The 23,731-nt window shown below is 58.9% G+C and overlaps 1 protein-coding gene across 2 annotated transcripts in view; it reads right to left on the bottom strand.

The window, feature by feature from the left end:
- Nucleotides 1–619: 619 nt before the first annotated feature.
- Nucleotides 620–23,731, bottom strand: part of SNPH (syntaphilin) — a 39,270-nt gene continuing 16,158 nt past the window's right edge. The window contains exons 2-6 of one of the 2 annotated variants that reach the window (XM_023754339.1): nt 12,423–12,450; nt 11,101–11,702; nt 10,359–10,466; nt 6,107–6,256; nt 620–3,263 (exon numbers count right to left, since the gene is read on the bottom strand). In XM_023754339.1, the coding sequence (XP_023610107.1) occupies nt 2,090–3,263; nt 6,107–6,256; nt 10,359–10,466; nt 11,101–11,282 (1,614 nt within the window). In that variant the 5' untranslated portion in view covers nt 11,283–11,702; nt 12,423–12,450 and the 3' untranslated portion in view covers nt 620–2,089. The remainder of the gene's footprint in view (nt 3,264–6,106; nt 6,257–10,358; nt 10,467–11,100; nt 11,703–12,422; nt 12,451–23,731) is intronic. The other variant, XM_023754340.1, reaches the window with a different exon arrangement.

Genomic DNA, 23,731 nt, shown 5'->3' on the forward strand with positions numbered 1-23,731 from the left:
TTCAGTTCGGCTGGGGTGGGAGGTGCTCCACAAAGGAAGGCTGGCCTGAGGCCCAGACCGAGGAGGGGAGCTTTGGAGGCACAAAGCGCGTCGCAGAGGGGGCTGTTGCCCCAATGGCTGGGCCGGCTGCCCACTCCCAGTGCATGCAGGCGCTGCCCCCCGTGAGGGGAGGGCGCAGAAAGGAAGGGCAGAGCCCGTGAGTCAGGCAACGGCTTCCGGAGCAGCAGGGGTGGGCAAGCAACCTTGGCAGAGAACCAGTGTCCCATAGGCCAGAGGGGTGAGTAGGACACAGGGTCCCACCAACCCCCCAAGTGTGGGGCCTAACTCTGAAGAGTGGATGGGACAACCAGATGGGTGTAAGCCCTGAAGGGAAAAAGGACCGGGTTTACTTTGTAAAATAATCTATCTATCTATATAAAAGGCTAAGTGACCATCCGTCTGACCAGTAGCTATGACGCGCACTGACCACCGGGGGCAGACGCTCAATGCAGGAGCTGCTGAGCTGCGGTGACTTGGCAGCAGTGGTTCTCGGGTGATGCACCCTGGAACCAGAGAGGAGGGAGCCAGATTCCGGGGTGCATCACCCGAGAACTGCCCTCTCGCAATCCGGGACCCCTCGGGGAATGTCAGAGAGCCAGTGTTGCCTGATCCCCGCAGGCCAGGCTGAGGGACCCCACCTGCCAGAGGGGCCCCGCTCACTCCGCAGATGCCTTTGAGCCCCAGCGCTGCCCTAGGTGTGGCCAGCGGGGAGGGACCACGGGAGGTTGGCTCCAGGGCGTGTCTAGCCTGTCTCACCCAGTCGCGCCCCACCAGCCACATTCTAATTAATTTCCCTTCAATGTGCATGAATCCGTGTACCGGGGCACTAGTAATGGTAATAAAAGGTCAGCAGCGTTTCTGGGGGCCCTGATGTGGTCCTGGGGATGGAAGGAGGACAGTGAGCCTTCCCAGGCTGGGCTCGGGCTGGGAGCAGGGTGTCTGCGGGCTCCCCCTCACCCCACCCCACGAACACCCAGGGCACCTGCTTTGGCTTGGACGGCAACATGGCTTCAGTTCCGTCTTGCCATTCATCCTGCAGTAATTCCTCCTGAGGCACATGAGTCTAAGATCCGGGAACCCTCACCCTAGACAGTAAGCAGCCCCCTTTCAGGAGGTCCGGATACATGAGAACCAAGCCCCCGAGTGAGCACAGTGCAAAGCAGAAGTTGGGCCCGAGGCCCCAGAGAAAGTCGGGGTGCGCTCCAGGGCCATGATGGCCTTGGCTGTCCGCACCAGCTGAGGACTGCTGAGTGCAGCCCGGCCTCCCAGACCACAGGGCCTCATCTCAGGCCGGAGGGGCCCGAGCTGCCAGCCCGCCTCCTCTCCTCGTGCCGGCACTCTGGACGGGAGCATTCCTCCCCCAGCACCGAGCCGTCTGGCTTAGCTCTCACAGGAAGAATTATCTGACGCCCAGACGTGTCAGGAGGAAAGTGGACTGTAGGGAAGGTCTGGGGCCGACAGATGCAGAACCCACACTGCCCTCGGCCCCTCTTGCCCATCTCCACCTTTCACCCGAGTGTGGAGCAGTCTGAGGGGCTGGGGCTCCAGCCAGGCCCGGCAGTTCAGGCTCTGCTCAGAGTCCTGGGTCAGGAGCCTGCACTTTGGGTCGCAGCTGCCTGCACCTGAGGAGATAATACTGGTCCAGACGCCGGGCGGAGGGCAGGGGTGGTGTGGCGTGATCAGGGAACTGAACGGGATGTGGGGGGTGGAGGATGGGGAGACTGAAGTGGGCAACTGAGGTCCAGCCTCTCCAGCTCAGTACACCAGAGACTTCCTGAGCAGGGGCCGCCCTTGTGAAGGGCCGAGCGGAGGGGCCGGGGTGAGGACTCCTCTGCACTTGGTCCTACAGCGGGCCTCCCTGCCTTTGGTCTCTCTTCCCCTCTCTCCTGTCCAAGCTCCAACCCCCAGCCCCCACACTGTTAACAGCCAGAAAACACCACTTCCGAACCCAGAACTAAGTAAGATGATGCCCCCCGGGGATGTGCGAGAGGGAGGACGGCACCCCGACAATCAGTGGTCAGGCCGCCCGAGCCCCTGGCCAGGAAGGGCCTCAGAGCTGGGAGCCGCCGGCAGTGCTGGGGCCCGGCTGGCTCAGCGAGCGGCAGCTGATCCTGCGGATGGAGTGCAAGGCCACCGTGCAGCAGCCCCGCAGCAGGGAGCTGATGTTGTAAATGGGCTGGCCCTGGCGCCGCTGGGAGCGGCAGAGCCAGGCCACCGTGGGGACAGCGGGCACCACCACGGCCAGCAGATCGACGATGTAGTGGCGGCTCCAGTAGCTCTTGGGCTCGGCCGCCTCCTCCTCCTCTTCCACGGGGCACGCCACGCTCACCGACAGGCTGGGGTTGGGGTTGGCACCGGGCCGGTGTGGGGTCGGCCCGCGGGTGATGGGCTCCGGGGCCTCAAGCTCATCACCCACCTCATCACCCACCGTCACCACCACCGCTGAGTTGGGGTCTCTGGGCCCTGGGGGTTGGGGGTCCGGCTCCGGGCACCTGCCCCCTGACTCGGGACCCGTCCCGCAGACCTGGGCCTTGGTCACCTTCTCCAGGATGGTGTCTAGGTCAGGCTGGTACTGCAGCGAGTCTGTCTGGATGGCACGCTCCTGCATGCAGCTGGCCTGCACGCCAGCCTCCATGCCGCACAGCAGCTTCTCGTAGGTGTTGCTGGCTGGGCAGCGGGGCCCCAGGCTGAAGGAGCTGTGCAGCGAGGCCTCCTCGGGGCCGCAGTCCACCCCCGACGACAGCAGGCTGCTGGCCTCCAGCACATCCGTCCGGCTCATGGTGTCATCATTGGCCACGAAGCCACTGTCAGCCCCGTCCTCCGTGGAGGAGCCAGGGTGGTCCCCAGGGGGCTGGTCCCCGCAGACGGCCGGGTCGCTCAGCTTGGTGTAGGTGGAGCTGCGGGTGAGGGAGCGGGCGGGGGAGCCGCCTGCCGACTCCCCGGCGCCGTCCTCCTTGGCCGTGCCGTTCTGGGCCACCTCCATGCTGTGCAGCAGCGTCTCCAGCTTCTTGTTCTGGATGTTGATGTCCATGAAGTACTTCTGCAGCCCCTTGTCCTTGTCAATCAGGTTGTTCTTGACGGTGTCGATGACCTGCTTGAGCTGCTTGATCTCCTTGCGGGCCTCCTTCAGGGCCAGCTGGGCTTCCACGCGGTGGCACTCCTCCTCGATCCAGTCCTCCTGCATGCGTGACAGCTGTGTCTTCAGGTCGTCGATCTCGGTGTCCCTGTGGCGGACGAGACACATGCTCACTGCTGGCCTGGCTCTGCCACCAGGGGGACAGGTCCGGAGGGGGCTGTCACACGGACAGACGGCCTGTGCTGCCGGCTCACAGAGCTAAAACCAGGATCTACTCAATGCTCCTTCCTTCTCCTTACTCCTCAGGGTGAGGGGGGTGGGAGAGGGCCAAGGGGTAAAGACAGGAGAGGCCTCCTCCTGGAGGGAAGGGAGGGGGGAGGGAGGGGGGAGAAGAAATGGGGCAAGAGACAGCACGGCATCCCACCCCCTCCGGGCCGTAATGCAGAGGCCTGTCCACGTTTAAATCCATCGCCTGCAGAGTAGACGGTAAAGAGTCTCAATTTCAAGGTGCTCCTGCTATAAAAACCCAAGACATCCTTAAAAATCTTAACGTATAACCACAGAAGGAAACCTACAATCTGCTCTGTGGGAAGGGATGTGGCCTCCTGTTTGGCGGCTTTAAATGACCACCTGCAACATGGGGGCAGGGGGCAGGGGCGGGGAGGGAAGCTGGTAATGCTACATCTTCCCTCAAGTGGAGGGAGAAGTGGGCAATCAGAGGGGAACGATGAAACGGGGTGGCACTCTTTCATCCGGGGGGACGTTTCTGTTTTATATCTACTATAAAGAGGAAAGCCAAAAAAAAAAAAAAGGGCAAAAAAGGCACGCAGCTACTCCTGAGGGAAGAGGCAAGTGCCAGGTGAACCCGACAGTCAGCAGACTCTTGTCCAGAAACTTTCGGGCTGTTTAAGTCCCTGAGTTGACGGGGCTTGGGGGAGGGAGGTGAGTTTGACAAAGATGCCATCAAGTCCAGAGCTAACACCAGGATGGACAGAGCAGTGAGAAAGCAGTGAGCCTGGAACCGGCTGGGGGTCCCTCCTTCAGCTCACCCCTCGGCGACACGGCCACATGCAGCCGCCGGCCCGGCGTTCGTGCAAATGCAGCCCACAAGTGGCACAACGTCACTTTGGGGTTCTCGATCCCATTCGAATGACAGTCCCAGATCAAGCATCGTTTATTTTCGAAGTGAGATCGGAAATGCAGTTCAGGAAGTGCGCCCAGGAATCGCAGCCGCAGTGCGCCGAGGGGCCTGGGTCACCGGAAGGGGACAGACCGCTGACGGGACACAGCTCGGCGCCGCGGCAGCAACAGGCTCAGAGCAGCAGCAACAGCGATGTTGGGGGTACAGGTATGGGGGTACTCGCCCTTCACTCCTCCCGTCTCAGGGTGGGGGGCTCATCCCACGGGGACCCTCCTCACTGACATGGAGCCCAGGGAGGAAGAGTGAGTTTGGAAGAAGGCACTGGGCATGCTCAGCTCTGCGGGCACCTGCCCCCTCTCCTAGGAGCCAGCAGGGTCCCCGGGGCTGTGGCTTCCCAGTCTTGCCTGGGGCTTTATCTTTGAACTGAGTCCTGAAGGATAAGTTTGCCAAGAAAGTCAGATGGGGAAAGGCCATCCCAGGAAGTGGGGACACAGCCTCCGAAACCACAGGGTGTAAAGGATTACTGAGAGGGAGGCGACCGCTAGAACGGCAGGCACCAAAGTGGATACAGAGAGCGTGTGGAGTGAAGCCGGTGGTGAACAGCCACAGGTTCCCGCAAGGGTAGCAGGCGGGGAGCGGCCAGGGGTTAAGGTGTAGGCCCTCCACGGCAGGGCACGCGGCCTGCTCGGAGCCCAGGCCAGCTCTCGAAGCTGTGAGAGGGGCCGCCTCCTTCCTGAGACCTCCGTGCAGACAGCCCAGCAGACCCAGGGCATCGCTGAGGGGAAAGAAAAACAGAAACCCCAGCCCTGCAGACAAGGAGGCCCAGATGCCGCCTGCAGCTGCCACGGTTCGAGGAAGAGGTGGCGTGCGAACTGTGTGCTTCCCGTGACCTGCAGTGCCCGGAACCGACAAGTCTGTAGAGACAGAGACTCGTGGTTCCCAGGGGCTGGGGGGATGTAGAGAAGCGGGCATGACTGCTGCTGGGAGTGGGTTCCTTTCTGGGGTGATGGAATGTTCTGGAATTAGATACTGTGATGGTTGCAGAGTTCTGTGACTATAACAGAAACAACAGATTGTGTGGTATGTGATTTACAACCCAATAGAGCTGTCATATGTGAAAAGAAGATGAAGGAAGACCTGGTCGTGGGGGCTGGCCCCGCCCTCCAGGGCCCCGGAGCGCCCCACAGCTCCCGGTCGGCTGCACATCAAAATCAACACAGTTGGAGAAGATGGTGGAGGCGAGGAGGAGATCGGAGGGCGGCCCTGAAGATGAGGCCACCGGCCTGGACGGGGGCGGGGTGGGGGGAGGCCAAGCATTGGCCCTCAGGTTTGAAGAACGCACTTAGGGGGGCCCGAGGGGGTCCTGGGAGACCCCTGGGCTGGGGAGGAGCTCAAAGATGTCTCCTGACTGAACATCATCTATAACAGACGAGGAGGAAGGCTCTGGGGCCTGAACTGGTGGGTCAGGAGTCCCCTGGGGACGAGCAGGGCCAACGGGCTGCTCCTCCCTCACAGAGAAGGAAGGCCGGGAAGACAGCCCTGCGCACCCCTGCCCAGGAGGGAAGGAGCCAGGGAGAAGTGGCCAAAGGGGCTGCCGGCTCAACCCGGGAGAGCCCTGCCCTGGGTGGGAAGCCCGACAAGCCCTCCTGGGAGAAACTGCTCCTGGCCTGGCCCCAAGCAGCTTCCTGAGGTCAAAGACAGCAACTCAGGGGGGACGGGGACCCGCAGGTGCTCTGGAAATGGGCTCCCCAAGCCACCCCCTCCTCCCAGCGAGGCCCAGGGCCCTGGTGCCTCGGAGTGTGGAGCGTGCCCCCAGGGCTGCCAAGGGCTGCCCCTGGCCACCTGCTCACCGGTCCTGGAGCCGGTCCTGCGTGTCCTTCAGCCTGGCCCTCAGGTGCCGGATGCACACCTCCTTCTGCTGCAGCGGGGTCAGGTACTGCTCCGGGGTGGGCGGCTTGATGCCATGGTTGTCGCTGCACAGCATGTACTTCATGGAGCGCCTGCAAGGGGCGCTCATCAGCCAGGAGGGACGGAGAGCAGAGCCAGGGGTAGGCCCGTGCCTCCAGGGAGCAAGAGGATGCCAGCCCCACCACCCAGGTCCACGGCCACCAGGGCTCCAGGCCAGGCCTCCCGGACAGGCCCCCGTGGGCCCCAGGACACCCCGCCCTCTTCTGGAAGGTGGGCGTTATCAGAGCTCTTCTGAGTGAAAACCACAGCGTCAGGTGGGCAGCCCTGGCTCCACTAGTTGGGGGTGGGGAGACATACTGTAGGACATACTGACACCATCTCCATCAGTCCAGTCCCAGAGAGCTCAGGCGCCCAGTCTCCCAACCCGAGAACGAGGCCGGGGCTGGAGGCTCTCCCTCCTCGAACCCGCACACACACTCACTGGGCGTGCACATCGGAGCACACGGACTCCCAGTCCATTTGCGCCTGCATGTCCACAGACATGAGTACACACCCATGCCCACCCTCTCTCTACGGGCACAGGCACATGTGAGGACACCATGCATGGACTCATACAAGTGCACGCCCCCCTTTTCTCCGGGGCACATGTGAGCACACATGTGGACACGGCTGGATCTGACCCGATGTACCCGAGGTGGCAGCGGGCTGGCTGTGCACTGCTCCGGAGGCCACATGCTCCCCATTACGAGGTGGCACAGGCGTGTGTATGGTGAGTGCACCCTGGTCCCACCAGTGTAGAGAAGGGAGGGCCAAGGCTTTCACCCCGAGAAGGAGGGCACCTCAATTCCACCAACAGAGCCTGGCCCGGCCTCCTCGGCTCCCAGCTTCCTGCCTGCTGGTGGTTCTGTTCATGAATCCCTCCTCCCGCCTTGGGTCTTGGCTGAACACCCTGGGCAGGTTTTTCACACAACTTGGCAGGGGACTTGCTGCCCCCAACTCGGGTCCTTTGGGGCGGGGGGCTCCCAGGTCTAGGGAGGGACGATGGCATGTGAGGGGCCTGGAAAAGCAGGCCGGGGAGGGCCACTGCTGCAGCGCCAAATCGCTCCTGTTTTCTGTGATGAGGGCAGAGGAGGCGTGGGGTGGAGCTCAGGGTGCCTCTATGGTGGTGCAAGAAATCTCTTTCCAAAGGACAAGCAAGCCAGCAGAGCCCTGCGGCCCCATGCGCTGGCCCTGTGGGCTCCTGGCCCCTGCAAGGACTGCTGGGGACACAGCTCTGTGGCGAGTGAAAGGTCTCCTCCCCATGCCTGGAGGAGAGGAACCAGGGTGAGTTACGCGAGTAAGTGCTGAGGCTGAGAGAGGAAGCAACTCTTTTAACCTTTCCATTTGCTTCATGAGTGTTTCCCCAATATAACATTTAACACTTGCACATTTTAGTCACTAGCTCTATCTTTGTGGGAAAACATTTGTACACAGGGAGTGTATTATAATTCAAGCCTCTCCGCTGTTCCCTCGGAGAGCCCAGCTATCTGTAAGGGAGGCCACCGCGCGGCCCCTGCTGGCCCGCAGCAGGCTCTCCGAGGGCAGCAGGCTCTCTGTGGGTGAGAGGACCCTTCCCCGGCAGAGGTCAGCCTCTGGGCTGGGACCCCCCCGGGGCTGCAGGTATGACATGCATTACAAACATCTGCTACTGAAAGGAAAAATACTAAAGTTGTCAATTATGAACTTTTAAAAATTTAAGTGGCCCAGCTGGTGTTGCTCAGTGTTGAGCATCACCATGAACTAGGAGGTCACGGTTTGATTCCCAGTCAGGGCACACACTCGGGATGCAGACTCGATCTACAGTAGGGGGCATGCAGGAGGCATCCAATCAATGATTCTCATCATTGATGTTTCTATCTCTCTCTCTCCCTCTCCCTTCCTCTCTGAAATCAAGCCTATATAATAAAAGAGAAACATGCAGATTAACCATCACTCCGCCACTCCGCTACACCCACCAGCCAATCAGAGTGACTATGCAAATTAACCCAACAAAGATGGCGGTTAATTTGCATATGCAGGCACAGAGCAAAGACTGAAGACGACTGAAGATGGCAGAGGCCATGGAGCTGGAGCGAGCAGGAGGCTTGGGTTGTTCCCGGTGATGGAGGAAGCCAAGCTTCCGGCCGGCCCTGGACTCCGCTCAAGGAGGGGCTGGGGGCCTGGGGGCCTGGGTCACCGGGGGCGACCCAGGCTTCCATCCAGCCCTGGCCTCCGCTCGAGGAGCTGGGGAAAAAAAAAAAGGAGGGGCAGGGAGCAACCGGAGCGGAGAAGCCAAGCCTCACTGCTGTGGCCAGACCAAAGGCCTGGGTCCTGGATGCCAGAAGAAAACTGGTGCTGGCAGCCAGGCAAAGGAAGGCCTATTGCATGAATCTTCGTGCAATGGGCCACTAGTACAAAGATATTTTAAAAAATAGTTATTAACTAATCAGAACTGCATCTAGGCTGACTGGTGTGGCTCAGAGGTTGCGTGTCGATCTATGAACCAGGAGGTCATGGATCAATTCCTGGTCAGGGCACATGCCCAGGTTGTGGGTTCAATCCCCAGTAGGGGGCGTGCAGGAGGCAGCTGATCAATGATTCTCTCTCATCTATACTAATAAAAGGGCAATATGCTAATTAGATTGGACATCTTCCGGACGTCCTTCCAGACAAAGCCACGGTGGCAGGGGCCGAGGCAGGGGAGAGCAGTTAGGGGCGATTAGGCAGGCAGGGGAGCAGTTAGGGGCGATCAGGTAGGCAGGGGAGCAGTTAGGGGCGATCAGGCAGGCAGGCAGGTGAGTGGTTAGGAGTCAGCAGTCCCGGATTGCAAGAGGGATGTCCGACTGCCGGTTTAGGGATTGGGCCTAAACCGGCAGTTGGACATCCCCCGAGGGGTCCTGGATTGGAGAGGGTGCAGGCTGGGCTGAGGGACACCCCCCAACCCCCACCCCCATGCATGAATTTTGTGCACCGGGCCTCTAGTCATTGATGTTTCTATCCCTTTCTCCCTCTCCCTTCCTCTCTCTGAAGATGGATGCATACACTTTAAAATGTAAGTGTACGCCTCCGTCTTCCTCATGCCCTGTGTTCTGGAGTGGGGTTACAAACGGAATGCTGGGACATGGGTCCCGCACACGTGTGTCACCCATCACTCGTGTGTCATGCTGGACAACACTGAGAACTGTTGCCTCAGCACAACCCGAACATCACTTCACACAAATGACACGCTCTCCACTGGAACGGGCAGACGAGTCCTCCCAGCGGGTGCGTTGGCCACGGGGCTGCAGGCCGTCTTCCGGCCATGACGCTCAAGGAGGACCAAAGCCCCACCGACGGCCGTTACCAGTGTCGGATGGAGAGGTGGGGATGAGAAGTGACCGAATCCCCAGCCCACAGTCTTCTGCCTCCCCCTGCATTTCAACGCTGGGCACAGGCTTGTGCCGTCGTCCCAGCTCGAACTCCCTGGTCTTCGAGGACCCACGGCTCCCCTTGCCCTGCCTCCCAGCCCGATCCCGCTTCTCAGGTCTCTGCTCGCCTTTGCTGAGGGCACAACTCAGCCCTTTTCCCCCACTTTCCTTTCCAGACCTGCTCACCTCTGCCACCCTCATGCTGCCCCCAGGAAAGCAAGCGGCAGAAGCTGCGAGGTGCCCTCCAACGCTGTGCCCAGGAGCACACAGCTCTGCCCGACCTGGGCCCGCACATCACCCAGCTCCACAGGGAGGCGCACACAGGATTCCCGGGGAGGGGTCCCCGTCAGGAAACATGAGCCGGGGGCCGGGGAGTGGGGCTTTGGGCTTTTCCCGTTTTCCTTCCTGGGCATCAGCCCGCTGCCTGGAGGTGTGGGAGCCACATGTGACGAGGACAAGAGCTACACCCCGAGGAGGGGGAGCAGGAAGGCAGGAGGCGGCCTCTGACGTGCAGAGAGCTGCCGCCTGTGGCGCCTGGTCCTGAAAGCATCCCTTCTCGTGGGCCTAGGACACTGTCTTTGGAGACTCACAGCTGGACATATCACACCCATTTCACAGACACAAGAATAGAGGCTCAGAGAGGACGTGACCTGCTTGGGGTTGGACAGCCAGGGAGTGTGGGGGTGGTTAGGACACCCCCACCCCGCCCCCCAGGGTACCCAGGCTCCCAGGCAGCTGGGCCAGGCCAGGCTGGAGGGGAGGTCGTTACCTGGGCGTGGGGCTGCCATCGCTGCCCTTGCAGGAGCCCGAGGTGCTGCTGCCGCTGAGAGAGGAGGTGCCGTAGGCGTCCCGCATGCTCACGGGGGGAGAGGTGCGCCTGGAGGCGGGAAGAAGGGGCAGGTGCTCGTTCTGGCTGGTGGGCAGCTGCGGACACTGGGCGAGCACTGCCAGGCCGCTGCGGCCCAAAGCGCCCCCACTTCGGGGTCACCGCCGGGAGAGAAACAGAGGAGAATCGGGGATGCACAGACAGGGTGACAGAACAGACAGTGCAAATCAAGATGGAAAACCAGAAGGAGGCCGGTCCTCCTGACTCCCCAGGGCAGGAATGGAGGCTGGACAGGGCTGCAGCCCAACGGGGGGGCGAGGGGGGGAATGTGCCCCTAAAGGGTCCCCCAAGCCCAGAGGAGGAGGTCCTGCATGGACCGAGTCCCAGGTGGAGAAGAATGGGGCAGGCGGGGGGAGACAGGAGGGAGCTGCGTGGAGGACGGTGGGACATCCCTCTAACGGTGAAGGTCAAACAGCACTGATGTGGGCGGGAACCCCATGGCGTGTGCCTTCAGAGAACTTTACACCCACCGTGCCAGGCGAGCCCTAAACAGTTCCAGGAGGAGCAAGCGTCAGCAGCCCATTTTAGAGATGGGAAAACTAGGGAAATCCTCGCAAGGGGGTGGCAGAGTGGGGACACCCCTCCCATCCTCTGAGGCCAAGGTCTGGGCCAGGGGGAGACTCACCTGCGGGATCCAGCAGAGGCCCGTCTACTGCCCTGCAGGGACATGGCCATGAGGCTGCGGGTCCGGGTGAGGGGTGGGATGGGTGGTGTCCCCGGGGCTGAGGAGAGAGGGCGCATTGGGGGGGCCGCGGCGAGGGCCGGGCCGGGCCAGGTCATCCTCTCGCTGGGGCCGCTGCCCGGCATGGCTTCTCCTTTCGCCCTTCAGCAGGGCACCCAGGACGGAGCGAGGGCCTGGCAGGCCAGGCTCTGGCCACAGCTGGCTCCGGGCACCCGACTTAAAATGACTGGCAGAGCCTCAGGGCAGCCAGAGATCATCAGTCCAACCCCGTGCTCTCCAGATGGGCGACCGTGCGGCACGGAGCGGAGGCGTCGCCCAAGGTCACACAGGCATCGGCAGCGCCTCCCGACCCCCGGCAGCACCGCGTCCTCTATGCTACACGCCAGCCCCCTGGGTCCCTGCACTCAGACCCCGATCCTCCCTCCTCGGCGGGGGCTGCAGGCTGGAGGCTCCCGGAGCAGGACCAGGACCCCCAAATTACGCTGGGCTAGTCTCGACGTCACCGTCCCAGAGTGCCTGCTGGCGTGTGGCTCGGGGCTTCCCGTCTACAGGGGAGACAAGACAGACCAACAGACCAGCACACGTGTAGAAAGACGTATGGACACACACGGTCATGAAAAGGCACCATGCCCGACATTCCACGTGAACATGCTCAGGGGACCTGTGCACGGTGCAGGACATGCAGCGGCCCTCCCGCACACGTGCCGCACACACACATGCCCGCACCCATGCAGGAGCGCGTGCTGATCCTGCCATGCACAGGAGCTCAGGGCGCAGGCTCAGAGCAGGTGAGGGCTGGGCGGTGGGAGCAGAAGCCCCCCTCGGGGTGTCTCTGGGGTTGGGCCCAGTAGAAAGTGACCGAGCCTGCAGAGGCCCACCCTTGGTCCTCTTGACAGTGGGTGGGGGACGCAGGCCCTCTGGCTCCGGCCTAGGAGTCACTAGGCCCCTCTCCCGGGACCCTACAGGGGTTTAAGGAGGGGAGGCCCCAGGCCAGGCGGGGTGTGAGCTGCTGTGGGGAGGTGGCTGCCTGGGCACCAGCCCAGGGCTCCTGGCGTCCAAGGTGGAGGGCCTGGGCCCTTGCAGCCAACATGCTAGTCCTGTGCCGGCTCCAGAGACCCGTCCCCTTCCTCCACGCTCAGGGCAGTAGCCTGGGTCACAGGAGACTCGCCGAGGACGCTGGACCCCAGACCTGGCCCCATGCCGGGAAACAAGCATTCACCAAGCCCGCTCCTCGTCTCAGACCCCAGGCCGGGCACGTTACGTACATTCCGCCATCGACGCCTCCCAACAACCCTAAGAGGAAGTGCTGTGGTTAGTCCCTTTACAGGTGAGGAGTCCCGAGGGAAGGCACGGGCCCAAGTCACACCCAGTGGTGGCTGGGCCAACACCAGACGCTCAGGGGCTGGACCTCACACCCTGGAGTCCCCGGGCCAGGGCACCACCCCTTCCCGAGTCAGGGCCCCCGGGGAGCCTGGCCATCCTGGCCGGCGGCGGGGCTGCCTCCTGAGCAGACAAAGGCGCTCCTCAGTGGCCTGTTTCCTGGCTGTGACACAGATGCGGCCCGTCCCCTGGACGGCCAGACACAGCCCGCATTGTCCGCACGAGGTGTCAGGTGCCGGCGCAGGAGCCTCCGACACCAGGCCTGTCACCTGAGCTGCTCGCCCTCGCTCGGTGACGCGGCCCACCCATCACGCCCCGTCACCCAGGCAGGGCCTTCTGGGACCGTCGGGCCGGACCTGGAGGAGGAACCACGGGACAGGGGCTGGGGCAACAACGGTGCCCCCACACTTGTCAGGAAGCCACCAATGGCCGGCCGCCTGCCTCCAGAGCACAGGAGGGCTGGGCCGGGCGCAGCTGGGGGGGCTGGGGCTGATGGTCCTTCCTCGTTGGGGGGGCCAAGGCTTCCGGGATCACCTGCCGGGGACTGAACCCCGTGCGGCCAGGTGACCCTGCTGAGTGCGTTTGTGTGCCCTGCCCATGTCTGCAGATACCAACCTTCCAGGCAAGCAGGGTTTGTGATCACAGTTTGGCCAAGGCCACGCGGCCGCAGGTCTGACAGACCCTGGGTGCTGGTCCCCGCCAGCCCGCTTCACCGGCATCGACCCACATCCCCGCCTCCCCCTGCTTTTGGGAGGAGGCAAAGCGGAGGCTGTGCCTCCAGGAGGCCCTCTCAGCAGAGGCAGGACTCAGATCTGAGCACGCGCCGCGCTCTTCCAGGCCGGCTGGGATGCGTGTTGCTAAGTAGCTTGGGTGGGAAAGGCCAAGTGGAATTCTAGTCCCAGGTCCCGGGAGGCAGGCAGATGCCTGGCCTGCCTGGGAGCTGCGTGTGGCCTCGGTACAATGAGGGCCTTGTCCCAGCTGTCCCTCCCCTACCTTGCTTGGCAACCCCACGCCTCCGCCTCTTGAGCTCCTTCCTTCCTTTCTGACAGGAGGGTGGGGGTGGGGGGTGGCGGGGTGGGAAGGGGACTGCGTTTGTACCTGGATAAAGCCCACAGTCTCCTGGGAGGCCAGGGCCAGCCCCTCATCCAGGGCGGAGGGGAAGTGGCGTTTCCCCTGCTGGGACGGGACCTTGCAGGCGGGCGTCCTCAGGGGAGGGCAGAAGTCACCCAGGCCCAAGGCAGCCACCTTTCTAGGATCCTGCTCAGAAGTCCCAGTGTGGGGCCTGTGCGCTCTCAGCTCCTCCCTCCCCTCCAGGCCCGAGAGGAGGCAGGTTGCCATGGCATTTGTCACCACGCTGCCTGCTGGCCCAGAGTCCCCGCAGGCCTGTCCCCAGGTGGCCAGAGGCTGCCACTGGAACGGAGGGCGGGAAGGAAACCCTTAGCCATGGGTCACAGTCTCTCATCACGTCAACCCCAAGTAACTCCAGCCCCTTCTCCCTCCTGCCTCCCTCCAGTTCCCCACCTGCCAGACCAGGGCGCCCTGCCGAACCCAGCCCTGTGGCCAGTCCCTCACACGCCCAACATTTCCTGAGGACCCACAGGGGGTCCGGGGGGATACTGGAGGATCTAGGGAACAGCAGAGGGAGATGCAGGAAGAGTCCAACAGATGTGGGCCCAAATCCCAGCTCTGTCGCCTGCAGCCGCAGGCCTCCTCATTTGTCCGGGGGCTGTGCCAGAAGGCGCCCCCTGTGGTCACTGTGGGAATGACACGGGATGATGCACGGGTGGGGCTGAGCCCAGGGCCCATCACCGGACAGACCCTCACAAAGGGGAATGCCAGTCAGTCAGAAGGGCATCACTGCAATGCAATGTGACCCTCAGAACAGAAACGCACCCAAGGCGCAATGGCGGCCTCAGGAAGGCCAGGGGAAGCTGCTCTAAAAAGAAATGTGCACGGGGCCCTGAAGGATGAGTAGGAGTTCACCAGACAGGGAAAGTGAGCAGGAAGCAAGAGGCCCAGACAAAGGCACAGCTGCTCAGGACACGAGGGGCCTGGTGAGGGCGGAGTCACAGTGGGGGTGAGGGGGGCGAGGCTGCAGGGGAAGGCGGGGCCCAGCCACGCGGAGCGGCATCAGCCAGGGTCTTGCCCGCCCTCTGGGCACAGGCGGTCACGGAGGAACACCATCAGACTTGCATTTTAGAAAGCCCCGTGGGCAGGGGCCCTTGTGGAGTGTGGCTGGGAAGGGACAAGAGTAGAGGCAGGAAGATGAGGTAGGAGGTTATCAAAACCCCAGGTAAGAATGAGAGGGCCCAGGTCAGGGCGGCAGCGGGAGCGATGGACAAGAGGGCCCGAAACTCCCTCAAAATTCACCGGAGGCGCCCGATTAAGTAAAGATCAGGGCAAAACTCTTAACCCCGGGGTCCAGGGCCCTCTCACCTGTACCCTTCCCCCTGCTCTCAGCTGCCTGCTATTCCCCCCCCCGCCCCCCCCGCCCCTGCCACAGGAAAACCATTCTTTGCTCCCACAGCTCTGCCTGGGCTGTCCGACCATCCTGTCCGCCCCCCCCTCCCCCGCCTTGTCCCCACGCACACACCACACGCTGGGACGCCTCCCATCACTTACTGTCATGACCACTTGCATGCCAGGCGGGGGGTTGAAACGCCACCCTCTGGGGAGTTTCATACAAATGAACACAACCAACACACACTGTACATAACACAATGGCTGAAACAGGCACGTTTGCTAAGCCCAGAGATTGGATTAGATGGTCTGAGACGCTTCCAGAGCCTTTTCTGATTCTGTAATTCCAGGCTGTCAATGAAGCGATGGACCCTCGTCATGCTTTCCCCCCCTTCGATCACTAGGGCCCCGGGTTTCAGGTCCCACGGCTGTAGAATTGGGACGCTGCATCCTTTAAAGACACTATGGCATTTCACTCCACCAGCAAGTCACGGGGGAGAAGCCAGGCACTCAGGTTAATCTAATATTCGAGCTAAGTGAAAGTCCCTGCACATCCTATAAATTATCCTTTTTCAAAGAATTAGCCATCCAGAAAGAAGAAAGCTATCCTAAAACCCAGCCAGGGAACAGAACAATCTGCGACTGGTGACTCACGCCTCTGACAGCTGTGAAAACCAGAGCCTCACGACCAGCAGAATAGAACTTGGGGAGGGGGTCCCCTCTCTGCCCAGGCAACGCGGGAATGCGGAACACCCCACCCATCACACGGCAGAGCGCCTGGTGCGCCCAGAGTGCGGATGCGGAGAGACGTGGGAGGAGAAAGAGCGGCCTGGCAGCGTGCCAAGCGGCCACGGGGATCGCAGAGGGTTGTGCTCTGAGGGCTACTCACAGCCGAGTTCAGTGACCCTTCCACTGGCTTTGCAACCTGACCAGCCACCCCGACCCTCCTCGGCGCTACCAGCCAAACCCAGGGCCTCCCTTCCTGGGCCTGGGAAGGAGGCAGTGGCGGCGTTTCTCCAGCCGGCTTCCTGGTCCTGCCAGAGCTGCCCTCCGAGCTGGAGCCACGGGTGGGAGCCACTGGACGCCTCCTCTCACCATGGCAACCCCGGCTCAATGGCAGGGCAGACCCACCGCTGGGCCAATGCTGTCTGGGTTCCTAGGGCAACCAGGACGGGCCTGAGGGCTGAGGTGGCTGCGGCACAGGACTCTCTGGGAGTCAGACTCCAGGCTGGGAACCATCCGGCGAACTTGCCTCTGGGACTGCTGAGGGGTGAGCTCGGGCCTCCTGCCCCACTGCACCTGACGGGGCTCCTCTTGTGTGTGTCCTACATATGGACGATCTAAAGGAAGACGGCTTTTTATTTATTTTTATTTATTTTACTTTTTAAAAAATTATTTAAAAAATATTTTTATGGATTTTAGAGAGGAAGGAAGAGGAAGAGAGAGATCGAAACATCAAAGATGATAGAGAATCACTGATCGGCTGCCTCCTGCACGCCCCCTGGGCACATAGCCTCCTGGTTCATACGTGGACGTGCAACCACTGAGCCGTGCTGGTCGGGCAGGAACTGGCTTTTTAAAGAGGGACTTGAAGATTAAAAACCGATGTCATATACAGTTCCCACAATGAGATACTCTCACATCCGCTAGGATGGCTATGATAAAAAAGATGGGCAAGCCTGGGTGAGAATGTGAAGAAACTGGAACCTTCGTGCATCGCGGGTGGGGGTGTAAAGTGGTTCAGCTGCTGTGGAAAACCGTCTGGCGGTTCCTCAAAAGTTACACATAGAATCACATGACGCAGCAACTCCCCCAGTGGGCACGTGCCCTGAGGAACGGGAGAAGGTGTTCACACAGAAACCTGCACAGCAATGTTCCCAGCAGCACTGGCCACGGGGGCCAAAGGAGGAAGCAGCCCGAATGCCCATCGATGGAGGAGGGGGTACACAAACGCGGTACATTCATGAAACGGAATACCAGTTAGTCACAAAAACGACGAGCTGCTGACGTGCCACCACGGGCACGGACCTGGGCAGCATGACGCTAAAGGGAAGAAGCCGGGCACAGAGACCACACATTGTAGGATTCCGTTTATCGGAAATGCCCAGAGTGGGTGAATCTACAGAGACAGAAGGCAGATTAGTGGGTGCCAAGGGTCGGGGGAAGGAGGAATAGCAAGTGACTTAATTGGTATGCAGTTTCTTTTGGGGTTGATTAAAATGTTTGGAAATTAGAGAGTGGTGATGAATACACAACTTTGGGACTACACTAAAAACCCCTGAATTGTGTACCTTTTAAAAGGGGGAATGGTATGGTATGTGAATTATATCTCCATAAAAAGCAAATGTGAAAGTCTATGTAACACATGTGTAAAATGAACATCTGCAAAAGGACAGGCATGGTCGAGGGAGGGAAGGGAGCTGCCCGGGGTGGCTCGGCAAGGAGCGCCAGGACAGGCTCGGACCATCCTCCTCCACCCTCCTGACTTTGGTCAGCGCTTCCCCGCTGCTCCTGCTCTGGTCAGCCTGGGGGAGACAGGCGCTAAGGCCGCCCCTTTGGAAGGCTTTGCAAATCCACTCACCCCATCTGGTCCTCACACGCTCCCTGTGGAGGGAGGCCAGGTAGAGACCGTTCCATCCGACCCATGGGAAACCCGAAGCTGCAGAGGTTGCAAGATCACTCAAGGTCAGACCTTGGAGGGCCAGGTCATGAGCACCTGCATTTCTACTGCATCACGAAGGTCTCATGATAGGAGAGATCTGGGATATATCCCATTTTGCTGCATAAAAGAGAAAAAATCTACTTGCCCAGGAGACACTCAGACCACGGTGAGATGAGGGGGTTATATCCCTACATCCTGGCCTCCTCAAGCTTCCATAAAACCAGACATCACAGAAACAGGAGGTAAGCAGGGCAAGGAGGCTGTTAAAAAGAAATTCTTGCCCAGGCTGGTCTGGCTCAGTGGATAGAGCGTTGGCCTGCGGACTGAAGGGTCCTGGGTTCGATTCCAGTCAAGGGCACATGCCTGGATTGTGGGCTCAATCCCCAGTAGGGGTCGTGCAGGAGGCAGCCAATCGGTGATTCTTTCTCATCATTGATGTTTCTATTTCTCCCTCTCTCTTCCTCTCTGAAATCAATAAAAATATATTTTAAAAAATAAAATAAAAAAATAAAAAGAAGAAATTCTTCATGTCTTCTCCCTGACCAGGGTGTCTCTCCTGCTCCTAAGAATCAGCCACGCAGGCAAGGGAGAAGCCCTCACTGTGAGGACCACCGTTTCCAATTCTTCCAGCAGCTGCTGCAGCCCAGTCTTCAGTGCAGGTACTGGGCTAGGCCACCACCGAGGGACCCTCAGCTCCCCTGAGCCACACCTCCTGGTCCTGCTTGGTGACCCTGGGCCTTAACCTCTTTCGGTCTCAGCTGCCTCATTATTCAGTGGGAATCACCTCCTGACCCTGCCCGTCTCTTCAGGACCCAGCCCAGGCAGGGTATGGAGGGATGGGGGAAGTTCTTGGACAACTGGAAGACCGGACACTTCTTGCTATTACTACTGCCACCTCTTTTAAAAACAATTTTATTTTTTATTGATTTCAGAGAGGAAGGGAGAGGGAGAGAGAGACAGAAATATCAATGATGAGACAGAATCATTGATCGGCTGTCTCCTGCACATCCCCTCCTGGGGATCGAGCCCACAACCCGGGCATGTGCCCCAACTGGGAATAGAACCATGACCTCCTACTTGACAGGTCAACACAACCACTGAACCACACCGGCCGGGCTACTACCACCACCTCTTTTCTTCAGAGATAGCACTGGCTTTGCCCCTCAGGGTAAGTCAGAGCAGGCCCAGGGGGTGGCTCTGAAATTCCTGGCACCTTCTGCCACACCGACTGCGGTGGGTGGCTCTCCAGGGCGATGTCTGGCAGGCCTCCTCTGTGGGGAGAAGCAGCAGGTGGGACACCGGTTTCCATCCTCCCACCGCCCAGGTCTATGCTAGGGCTGCCTCTCTGCAGAGAGCGTGGGGACGGGTGGGGGACAGAGGGACCGTGGGGCTGGCCCTAGCCGGGCAGCTGCCTGGCCAGCAGCTCCTGGCAGATGGAGGCCCTTCAGTGACCTTGGCTGCAGCATATGCTTCCCTGGGCTTCCTGGCTGATAGAGCTGTCAAGCCTCAGCCTGGCTCCTCTACCTGCTCCCGAGGTTCCAGCTCTAGAGCATCATGGGAAGGGGGAGAAAACGGGGCCTCCATGTCTGCGGATTCCCCCTTTTTCCCAGATCTCTGTCCTGGTTCTTAGGATCCTTGAGTCGGTGCCCTCCCTGCTTTCACCCCAGGCACCAACAAGGGCTAACACACTCTCAGAATTCTAGAATGGAAAGCATCTTGGGTGGGCTCTGTCACAGTCCCTCATTTCAGGAGAGGAACGAAAACCTAGGGAGAGCATGTGGTCTGTCTGGGGTCGCACAGCAAGTGGGTCAGAGCCTCGCTGGCGGCTTCGGCACCACAGCCCCGCCCCTCACTCGCATCTGAATCCGGGCAAAAGCTCCATAAAATAAGAGCCAAGGGCAGCTTTCTGAGTAAAGAAGTCGGAGGGGAAGCCTAGAGCTAAGACGGGAAAGTCTCACCAACTTTAAGGCAGCTCGCAAATGACCGTAATAAAATATACATGGAGTCCGGGCCCGGGAAGAAGGGGGAACCACAGCCTGGCCGCAGACACACATGGCACAATGACAAGGCTCAGATTTGACTCCGAGCTTCCTGGCCACCGACGCAAAAAGAGAAATTATGCCCAATCTTCTTGCTTTCTGGGTTAAGGGGGAATGGAAAGTGGACTGGTTCTTTAGGAGAAATAAAGCCCTCCCTAAAGTAAAAGCTAAAAGAAGTATTGTTGCATGGGATTTGCTGCAGGGGAAGAGGGGCTGGGTACACTTTATTCCTGTGGCCACACCAGTGCCTAGTACACTACAGACCTTCATGCTGCTCTAGCCAGGTTGCCTATTGGGAACCTGCAAGGAGGGTCCTAAAATAGAGGAGAGATGACGCCCTCAGAGTTCACCCAGGTGGCCCTGTGTGTGCTGTGGCCTGTGTGTGCTGTGGCCCTGTGTGTGCTGTGGCCTGTGTGTGCTGTGGCCCTGTATGTGCTGTGGCCTGTGTGTGCTGTGGCCCTGTATGTGCTGTGGCCTGTGTGTGCTGTGATCCTGTGTGTGCTGTGGCCTGTGTGTGCTGTGGTCTGTGTGTGCTGTGGTCTGCGTGTGCTGTGGTCTGCGTGTGCTGTGGTCTATGTGTGCTGTGGCCCTGTGTGTGCTGTGGCCCTGTGTGTGCTGTGGCCTATGTGTGCTGTGGCCTGTGTGTACTGTGGCCTGTGTGTGCTGTGGCCTGTGTGTGCTGTGGTCTGTGTGTGCTGTGGCCTGTGTGTACTGTGGCCTGTGTGTGCTGTGGCCTGTGTATGCTGTGGCCTGTGTATGCTGTGGCCTCTGTGTGCTGTGATACTGTGTGTGCTTTGTGTGCTGTGGCCTGTGTGTGCTATGGCCCTGTGTGTACTGTGGCCTGTGTGTGCTGTGGCCTGTGTGTGCTGTGATACTGTGTGTGCTGTGGCCTGTGTGTGCTGTGATCCTGTGTGTGCTGTGGCCTGTGTGTGCTATGCTTTGCGGACATGAGGGTGAGGAATCGTGGAACACAAGGGCACATGTGGCGATGTATCTGATCTGCCGGGACCACTGCCCCTTTTCATGGAGACCGCTCCTGGCTCAGCCTGAAATCAGAAAGCTTCTGTGTTCCTAGGAATCCAAAACAGGGAACCACATAAACTCATTCATATTCTCTCACTCATCTCCTCTCTCTCATCATATTCATTTCCTCCTCACCCTTCCCCTCCCCCTCCTGGCATTTCATGACCATCTAGTTCAACTGCCACATTTTCTAAGCAGAACACAGAGGACTTGCCAAAGGCCACAGTGTGAGCCACAGGAGCAGGGACAGGCTGAGAGCCAGCTGACTCCAGTCCCACCAACCACTCGGGGTGCGCTGCCCTGATGGAGCCGAGTCTCCTCTGCCTCCTTGAAGTTCCTGGGGGCTCTGCACGGAGATACGAGCCCACCTCATCCGACCGTTTCCGCTTTAGCCCAGGAGCCATGCAGACCCCATGTCAGCACCTTCCCCTCTCCTCCCAGATCCTCTTTCTTCCTGCAGCTGCCAGCGTCTCCGCCATCCTGAGCAGCCGGTTCCTGTCCGGCTGATTTCCAATGGCACTTCCCAGGTCCAGCTGAATCCGTGTGCCTTCGCTAAGATCCAGGGCTTCCCACAGGTCCAACACGGCTCGTGCTTGCTGGGAGAGCGTGGGTCATTATAGACCCCTCTCCTGAGAAGCCTGCTCTCAGGCTGCCCCACACCTTAATTTAGCTAAAGCGAACATTTCAAAATGTTTTAAAAGGGAGATCTGTAAATATCGATGTCCTACTTATTTATTTATTTTTAATCCTCACCTGGGGATATTTTTCCATTGATTTTTAGTGAGAGTGGAAGAGAGAAGGAAAGACAGAGAAATACTGATTGGTTGCCTCCTTCAGGAGCCTGACCAGGGTCCGGGCTGGGGAGAAGCCTGCAACCTAGGTATGTGCCCCTGACTGGAATCGAACCAAGGACCCTTCGGTCCGCAGGTGGACACTCTATTCACTGAGCCAAACCAGCTAGGGCTAAGTCCTATTTAAAAAGCCCTTTGTCACAGAGAGGCCGGTGAACCTAATAGAAAGAAATCATGGCTTTGGGCTCAAATATGCCTGGATTTGAATTCCAAACCCCACGCCCACTACCTTGTGACAGTGGGACGCCCTTCACTTCTTCAAGCCTCGGGGTCCCTGGGAGACTGTGCGTGAGCTAGTCATGACTCGCGACAGCACAGGCTCAATGCCCAGCAGTGAGCTGGCACAGGAAAGCACTCTGCACAGTGGTGCTTGTTTATTCACCTGAATACAGTCTGATTCCTAATGCTCTTCACACACACGACATCCTATCCCACTCCCAAATCTTAGCCTGAAATATTCTCATAGTTGGTATCTCAGGGGTCTTGGACCCCAGAACCGTTTATACCTACCTAGGAATCCAAAACAGGGAACCACATAAACTCACTCATTCATATTCTCTCATTCATCTCCTCTCTCTCACATTCATCTCCTCTCTAAATCACAACCCAATCATTGCCTACTAACCAACAGAACTTCTGGGCACTGCCACTTCCATCAAACAGAGCATCTTAAAATGAGTATGTCCAAAACATGAACTCCTTGTGTGAATGTGACGCCACCAGCACCTGACGGCCCCTCCCTGGTCCACGCCACCACCTCTCTCCTGGATGATGCCAGACCCACCCCTACAACCTCTGTGCATTAGTCAGGGATCCTTCAGAATGTGCGTCAGATAATGTCACTCCTCCGCTCAACTCCTTTCCCAAGGGTCGCATCTTGTTCTCGTGGTTAAGGGAGAGCGAAAACTCTTGGATTGGAATAGAAGGCAAAGTAACGAGAGCCCTTCTCTCTCTGACCTCGCCTACCCTCCCCGCATTCATGCTGCTCTAGCCACTCTGCCTCCGTGCACACCCCCACTCAGGGCCTCTGCACATGCTGTTCCCTCTGCCCAGTGTAGTCTCTCTCCCTTCTGGTCTTTGCTCCAATGCCACCTTCTCAGGGAACCTCCCTTGACCACTTTATCTAAATTGCAACCCCAAGTCCCTCTTTCTTCCCATGCTTCATTTCCCCCACAGGCCTTAGCAACAGCTAATATATTTATATATTTACTTTGCTATTGTCTCTAACATATAAGCTCCAGAAAGGTAAGGATATCTTCCCATTGTGTTCTTTATTCCCGTGCCCACACCAGTGCCTAGTACCCCATAGGCCTTCAATAGATTTTGCTGAGTGAACACGTAGGCCTACACTCATCGACGTCACCACCCAAGCAAGTGCAAGCATCTTAGTAAATAAAAAAAGGGACAAAAAAGCTTTGTAGCACTTTGTTAATATTATTATAGTATTTTTTTTTTAAATCCTCACCCAGGGCTATTTTACTGATTTTAAAAAGAGAGGAAGGGGGAGAGCATGCGCAACAGAGAAACACTGATGTGAGAGAGAAACATCAATTGGGATCAGTTGCCTTCCATACGCACCCTGACCCAGGGATCAAACCTGTAACCTTTTGGTGCACAGGATGATGCTCCAACCACCTGAGCCATCCAGCCAGGGCTTATTACAGTCTTTTTTTTTTTTTTAAATATATTTTATTGATTTTTTACAGAGAGGAAGGGAGAGAGACAGAGAGCCAGAAACATCGATGAGAGAGAAACATCAACCAGCCGCCTCCTGCACATCTCCCACTGGGCAACCCAGGCACATGCCCCCGACCGGAATCGAACCCGGGACCCCCCAGTCCACAGGCCGACGCTCTATCCACTGAGCCAAACCGGCTTCGGCTATTACAGTCTTTTTAATTTTGATTATTATTATTTTTAAAATACATTTTTATTGATTTCAGAGAGGAAGGGAGAGGGAGGGAGGGAGGGAGGGGGGGGAGAGAGAGAGAGAGAGAGAGAGAGAGAGAAACATCAATGATGAGAAAGAATCATTGATCGGCTCCCTCCTGCATGACCCCTTCTATTACAATCCAAGAGTTTTCGCTCTCCCTTAACCATGAGAACAAGATGCGACCCTTGGGAAAGGAGGTTGAGCGGAGGGAGTGACATTATCTGAC

Source organism: Myotis lucifugus, unplaced genomic scaffold, assembly GCF_000147115.1.
Source record: "Myotis lucifugus unplaced genomic scaffold, Myoluc2.0 scaffold_60, whole genome shotgun sequence".
NCBI lineage: Eukaryota > Metazoa > Chordata > Mammalia > Chiroptera > Vespertilionidae > Myotis > Myotis lucifugus.